Here is a 7,747-nt window from a genome sequence, read left to right as displayed (position 1 = left end):
ACTCCAAGTCTAAAAGCCTACTGTAAATTACATCATTGCAAATTAAAACGTTTTCAAAAAGAGGTATGTCCTGAATGGGAGTAAGAACATATGAAGACAACTTCCTGAGCTGAAGGAATGAACTGATCAGGAGCATTTCTGAGTAGATTGTTCTCTACTTTTTCTTACCAGCGATTCTTTTCGAGCGGCGGAGGCCTCTGACATCACCCTCCGGGGCTTCTGGGGCAGTGGTAGGTTTGGAGGCAGTCTGGGCTTTTAGGGTGGCAGGAGGTTTTGAGGGTTTTGGTGCAAGAGGAGCAGAAGTAGGTTTGGAGGGTTTTGGAGCAGGAGCTTTGGAGGTTTTTAGCGCAGGAGGTGAGGCAGGAGGTTTGGACGCAGTCTGGGCTCTCAGGGTGGCAGTAGGTTTGGAGGTTTTTGGAGCAGGAGAAGGTTTGGAGGTTTTTGGATCAGCAGGAGCTTTGGAGGTTTTTGGAGCAGGAGAAGGTTTGGAGGTTTTTGGATCACCAGGAGAAGGTTTGGAGGTTTTTGGAACAGCAGGAGAAGGTTTGGAGGTTTTTGGATCAGCAGGAGAAGGTTTGGAGGTTTTTGGAGCAGGAAAAGGTTTGGAGGTTTTTGGATCAGCAGGAGCTTTGGAGGTTTTTGGATCAGCACGAGAAGGTTTGGAGGTTTTTGGAGCAGGAGAAGGTTTGGAGGTTTTTGGAGCAGGAGAAGGTTTGGAGGTTTTTGGAGCAGGAGAAGAGGTGGAAAGTTTGGGGTTTGAAGGGGGTTTAGGGGCAGTAGAGGGTTTGGTGCCTCTGTGGCCTTTTCGCCGTGGTTTAGTTGACTGTGGTGTCTCCTACAAGAGTTGAAAGCAAATTTCATTGACTAAAAATGTGTAGGTATAAATTAAAGGCCCGTTCATACCAAGAGCGATAGCTATATTAGCGTTCTCATAGACAGAGGATCATGTTTTGTTATATAAGCGCGTGCTGCAGTTTTGTCGTCTGCCACAGCTCAAACTCTTCAAAGTCAGGTGGATTTTGATTGGCTGTCAATGTTTTTATCATTCATTAGCTGGAAAATAACATTCTATAAGTGTTTCCAATGATATAATTCCTCTGTTAGCGTTACAGCTGTGTGGAAAGTTCCTCCAATTTAGAATGATTATTAAAATGATAGTTGCCATTATAGTTATTGTCATTGTCGTAACAGGCCTTCATTCTGTTTGAATGTCTGCTAAGTACTAAAAGTATCAGCTAGGACAGCAAACGGTTGTCAATAGTGATCCACTAACCTCTTTACCGGACAGCTGGGATTCCAGAGCAGATATTTCTGCTTTTAGCGTATCTACGTTTACCTTCCCACAAAAAAAAAGGATCATCTTAAGTGCGAAACGTTCAAAATATACACATTTCCAACAATGACTGAGGATGTGCTCTTGCTAGCAGTTACCTTGATTTGTTTGATGTTCTCCTTATAGCTGTCAATGTCCTTCATGAGTAGCTCCTCCTTTTCTCTGCAAACAAAATGAATGTATATGTATTAAAAATCTACACACTGCTAATCTGCAGCAACAAGTTTAGCATGTTGAGAAGACATGTGAAACTGATAAATTAGCGACTGAGCAAACGGTTTTCTTCTGGTGGACAATACAACTGGCAAAACATCTTACAGACATACAAGTTGAGACACAGAAGACTTGGGGCTAAGAAACCACCCAGAACACTCCAGCAACCACATGGCAACATTTTAGCATCATGCTAGTGAGTTTTGCATGGGTAAGTACCACTAGAAAAGCCATTCTTTCATTGTGTGCGAGCTGTCTGGATAATACCTCGATACTTGTGCTTTTTCCAGCTCTGTCTTGAGTTTGCTGACCTCTGCCTTCTCCTCAGCAGTAGTGCAGTGCACATCAGTGACCTTTAGCTTGGCAAGGAGAGCTTTAAGATCAAGCCCTTCCAGCTGACTAGAGCTCAGGGACCTCAGAAGTATTTCCATGGAAATTTGCTGTAAACGTTGACACGACGCCACCTCAAACACCAGAGCCACAAATATTGAGATCAGACAGGTGTTGAGATCACAAGCATCACATTATGAAATTGGTGGATATGAAGTGACAAAATGCATTATAAAAGCACCATGTATTACCTTAGAAAGCTCTGTTTGTATTTTGTCAAGTGCAGCAAAGCCCATGTCCCGCATTTGTTTCATGCTCTTCAGAGACTTCTGCAAGTCGCTTAACTCTTGCTGTAAACCAAATTGTCATGAAAATGTCCTCTTGGTTCAATTTAATTCTCAAGATGAAAAGGAAATGTTAATGACAATGATCAGTTTAAGCATAAATGGGAAAATAAGGAGGATGTGACATTTTGTATGTACACCGTGTGCAATATGCAAAATTTTTGTGTACATAATAGCAGGTGGCCTACTATATTTGCACAAATTTCAATATGCAAATTAATAGGTAATATAGACGGTGGTTTTAAACAAAATTTGTTGTAAATATTGGAATAAACATATGGCAATTAAGCTGAGATTTTTCTGAGATGATAACTGGACAGCAATTGATATAATTGGAAATGTTTAACACTGCATAACATGTAGTAATTTTTAAAATAGTACGCAGTATTTAGTGTATACTATGCAGTACACTAGTATTCCATCCAAAAAATATGCATTCATTGACCTGTGCCAGTTGAACTCGCTTTTTCCATTTGGTTTGATAGACAAACTCCAGGTCTGTGTCTGTCCATTTGTATCCCTGCATTCCCTGGATGAAGATTTCAGGATCAGGATCAGGATTCCCAGGGGTTGCTGGGCAGTCATGAAAGTGAATATTAAAGCAATTCAATCATACTGAACAAGAAACAGTGAGTATATGTGGTGCGGTACCATTACTAACAAATATAAGAACATAGAGAGATGTGTGAATATGATTGCTTAATTATGTCAGTGAGTATATGAAATCACCTGATGCAGCGGTAGAACTAGACCTCTTGACCGACTTCCTCTCATCTTTAACTTTAGGGTGCTGGAGAACTTCATTTAATCCATTGCAAGAAAGGGGCTTAGTTATTTCCTTGGAAAGATTTTAGTAGGTTTAGTTATTTCCTTGAAAATAAATTTTAACTCGTTAAGAACTTTTATGAAGTGATTACTAAATATATGACATTTAAAATAAATGTTTTAATAAATTGCATACTTTCATCCTATGCTAAATTAATACATTTAAAATTTTGAAAGACCAGAGAGAGAGAGAATTCTAGCTTTCATTTCATATTTATTAATGTAAATGTTTAGTTTTCTTTTTTGACTGATATCGACAACTGTCAATTTAATAAGTTAAATGAATTTGGTGGGGTTGTAAAAAAACAACAAGTGTATTATTTGATTAATAACTAAACTTTTCTCATTCTCAAGTGAGAAATTTGTAGCTTAACAACTAAACAAGACTCCCAAAAATTACAACGTTGAATAACCTTAATAATTATGACTTATAATAATATATTATTACAGTACATTATTTTTTTAATAATATCAAATATTCAGACATAATATTTTTTTGGTTTGTTTGTTTAATCTCAGAGTTACTTAATTATTCTTATGCCATAGAGTAGAAATAATATTTAGAATTTTGCTCATATGGATTAAGCCTATCAATCAATTTCTTATATGTTGGAAACGCATGAGGCCCAAATATTCAGGACATTTGGTCAGGCCAAAATATTACCGTGATAAAAAAATGAATAAACGAAAAGAAAATGTGTATTAAAAGCTATATATCCATAAACATTTGTATTTGTATATGAGAAACACGAATGGCCCACTGATACCCCTGTTGAAAAAACAGCATATGCTGGTTAGGTATATGTTTTGACGCTGGGATGCTGGTTTATGCTGGTCCTTTGCTGGTTTATGCTGGTAAAGGACCAGCATAAACCAGCATCAAAACATACCTAACCAGCATATGCTGTTTTTTTCCATCGTTGTGTTTGTTTGTATGTTTACCTGGCCGCATGGCTCATCTTTGACCACTTGTTCTGACGTTGGAGAACCATCTGGTTTGCTGGGGGGGCTTGTTGTTACTCTTTCACTTTTAGATGGAGGTGTCCTCTCTAACTGTCGCCCGGCAGGTATAATATTTGGCTGCTCATCGATTATTGATTGCGCTAGTGAAGGCGCATCACGCGAATCCAAATTACGCACATTTTTGGTGCGTTTGATTCGGCCTCCCTTCGAGCTCATATGAGCTGCTGTTTTTCAACTCTTAAATTGTTCAACTGATGTTGTTTGAAGGACAATGCTACAATCTCGACGCTCTCAAACGGCACACAATTTTAAAAGTGACCTCAAAGCAGAGTGAAGCGGAGTTACTACATGTGCTGATCAGTGGTAATGGCATTTGGTGGCCACTAGGATAATAAACAGCAGCACACGCTACTTGTAGCGCTCATTAAAGTTGTTAAACTCGTGACAGATGCAGTGCATCTTTTTGCTATTTCAATCGTTAATATAAAATGTATTTTCTCTGTATTACATATACCAACCAGGCTCAACTATATAAAAATTCAGAATTTTAATGTTTACTCCACAGGCCTCTACAGCTCAGACTGTTTCAATGAATGAAGGTAACCGGCAGAGAGCGCTGTACCATTTCTTAGGCAAAAACTGACTGACCGCATAATATCGAGGCCACTCTTAAAATGTAAAATGTCTAACCAAATGGCATTTAAAAACAAAACAAAACTAATTTTTATAGATATGTTATCCTCTAATGCAGTGAGATTCTGACATTTTAAGTGTGGCTAACTGTAAGTTAAAATACTTTATGGGGCTATTGTATGTATAAAAATAAGAACGATGGTACTGTCCAACCTAAATTTATTCAGACACCTTCAAAATTTCTCACATTATTACAGTTTATTCGGTATAGTTTAGAAAGTGGTAATAAACTATGACAAGAACTCAGAGTTAAACTGTGTCAGAACAAAAATCTCGATCATGTCAGATAACTTTGATAGAAAGGTATGTAATGAATTCGGTTAAAAGCTGTCAGCTGTTAAATCAGTCATTCTTGAGAAGTGGGACAAAACAGGGTGCAAAATTGAAAAAAATAAAACCTTGTACTCAGACAAATGAAACTGCATTTATGTATCTTATATGTACTAAGCTACTGAGCTATGCTTTGATACAACCTCCCAACTTTTCTCTTTTTTAACAAAATGTGCTTTTTTTTACCTTGGACTGTGTAATATAATTTCAGCTTTATCTTTAACTGCATTCAAGTGAACATTTCAAAACACATTCTGGTGTTAGCAGACATATTACACTTTCACATGTGACCGACAATTCCACAACAAATATAAAATATCATAATGAAATATTATCAAAATATTCAACTGACGGAGGTGACAGAACTGACGGAGTTGACGAAAACCTGAATTTGTAGTCATTTTAACTATCAAATACATTGAATCAGTCAATTACTGTATTAAAACAAACACAACAAACAGTGAGTATGTTATTGTTTATAAAGCTTTTATTCAAGAGTCACATTGAAGTATTTTGATATATCATTGGAACACAAGATCTTATGGTGGTGACATCTGACGGTGTTGACAAATTTCGCATTTCTTTCACAAAATCAATGGAGTTCATGTAGTAGCCATTTTATTTTTTTCTGTTGATGCTAGATGCTACTGGAACCTGCTTCAGGAGAATACAATTAGGGGGTCTTTTAGAGTGACAGCTGCCCCTGATATTCCCTGATATTATTACATTTTATTGAATGTCTGACGGTGTTGACAAAAAGTGGGGACGCAAATTTAAAATCTTATTAAGCATGCATGTGTCATTAAAAAACAACCTTGCTTTGATAGGAGATATTATTAAGTGTTGCTTTTGATAAAACAAGCTCTTTTTCATCATTAAAAAAAAAAACATTTTTATCCATTTTATTGCATATGAATGATTGAACCCTTCTCTGTGGACACACTGTTTTAGATGTAGTGAGAGGACATTAAGAAACACAGATTTGATATAATAATGAGAAAATTAAATTGAAGGTGATAATTGTGTTAAATACATTCTATTATTAATCCCTCGTGACATTTAAAATTGAAAATATTTTTATTTTTAAACCTAATAGCAGTTACCCTTGCTGGACCTGTTTTGTCCCATGTCTCAAGAATGACTGAAATTTAAGTACACAATTAGATAATACCAGGTTACGTCAACCAACTACCAAGCAATGCTTAATTTTGTTTAGTCTCTGGTGTAAAAAGTTCCATTAGCAATTCAAGAAAAAAACACTTCAGCAAAACATGGTCAGGTCAAAGTGTCTGAATAGTTTTTGGTCCCAAATTTTTATAGTTCACTGTATGAAGACTTTTTGGGTATAATATGTCACAGTTTACTTTATTTTGCTATCCTCACTTATAATAATCTATAGTGTCCTGCACCCACTAGTAAAAAAATATCACAAATTATATCTGGTTTCTGACAAATTTTTGGTTTGTCTGTATGTCTCTCAATTAAAGTTCTGGTGTCATATGAAGAGCAGATATAATTTATATTCAGAAAAAATGTAAAGCATAACTTTATTGAAAACAGTGGAAAACTCGTTATGAAAAAGTAAAGCACAAAACAATGTACAATGTGTCATATGATGTGTTTAACTCTACAAGTAAGACAAATAACCACAGCAATAATACAGCAACATTACTATATCTGGCCGCTCAAACAAACAGATTAGGCCTATAAATTCTGTTTGTTGCCGCCAGCGGATAGGTAATTACATTCAGCATCTTTAATATCTATATAAATTGTTCAAAACAATTACAGTATCATCTCACTTACACTTTAATACTGTACACTGACATCCATGTACTGGATTGTAAAAGTTAAAAGACTCGCTCGCGGGTGTCTCTTTCGATGCTGAAGAGAGTGCATCAAGAACTGATGGCTCCTAGATATCATCCAATCAGTTCCTGATGCAGTATCACCAACATCAGAAAGTTCTCACAGGTGAAGGGATGGCTTGTAGTAAGGAATTGGTCTGTGAGCTAATAATATTATGAATGAATAACAAACACTTTAAACATTTAAATGTCAGCCTTGCCACAGATTTCAGCTTAATTCTATTATACTTTGACTTCTTTTCCACAGGTTGCTCTCTTCTGTCCGATGGAGACCAGTGTTATTTCGTCATGGTGTGCAAGTGCTGTGTGTGACAGAACCCCAGCAGCGCCTGTGAGAGGGGTGACACACTACTCACAGTTGCCAGCTGAGATTATGCCAAAACTCAGCCGCCAGTACCGGAGTCCTCCAGCAGATGCAGATGTTCGCGTCCCAGAGATGGTAATACATTTACGAACTTCTTTAGGTCCTCTGTACAGTATAAGATGCATGTTTGATCATTTTAGTGTAAATTGAAGCGGTTATTGCAAAACAACGTATTAGCATTTTAGCATTGAGATTAGCAGAGATGTAGTATTGAAGTATAAGGCAGATTCAGGTGCAGCTGATGTAGTTTTGGGTGTAAACAGACTACTCAACCCCTACAGGTCAATGTGAGACTGAAATCACATCACAGTTGCCTGCAGAGATTACCCAGTCGGTCCATTGCGTCTTTGTTGTGATGCTAGTCAATAACAAAGAGGTTGGGTTTAAACTGAGCATTATCAGCGGTTCTCAAATGGTGGATTGCGACACAAAAGTAGGTCGCAGGTCAATTCTAATCAAATGTGGCAGAATCAAAACAATGCTA

The 7,747-nt window shown here is 37.0% G+C and overlaps 1 protein-coding gene across 1 annotated transcript; it reads right to left on the bottom strand.

Moving 5' to 3' along the window:
* Positions 1–709: 709 nt before the first annotated feature.
* Positions 710–4,411, bottom strand: LOC107602656 (uncharacterized; the record flags this gene model as incomplete). Its single annotated transcript, XM_016295218.1, has 8 exons — positions 3,988–4,411; positions 2,950–3,058; positions 2,666–2,793; positions 2,128–2,226; positions 1,814–2,010; positions 1,432–1,495; positions 1,274–1,336; positions 710–835 (listed from the first exon to the last, which is right to left on the bottom strand). Coding segments are annotated over exons 1-8 (1,023 nt in total), but the record flags the coding sequence as incomplete, so codon positions are not given.
* Positions 4,412–7,747: the final 3,336 nt, after the last annotated feature.

Source organism: Sinocyclocheilus grahami, unplaced genomic scaffold, assembly GCF_001515645.1.
Source record: "Sinocyclocheilus grahami isolate Dianchi unplaced genomic scaffold, SAMN03320097.WGS_v1.1 scaffold332.1, whole genome shotgun sequence".
NCBI classification, from domain to species: Eukaryota; Metazoa; Chordata; class Actinopteri; order Cypriniformes; family Cyprinidae; genus Sinocyclocheilus; species Sinocyclocheilus grahami.
Note: the sequence above shows the minus strand (reverse complement) of the source record. Positions and strands in the feature narration are given on the sequence as shown.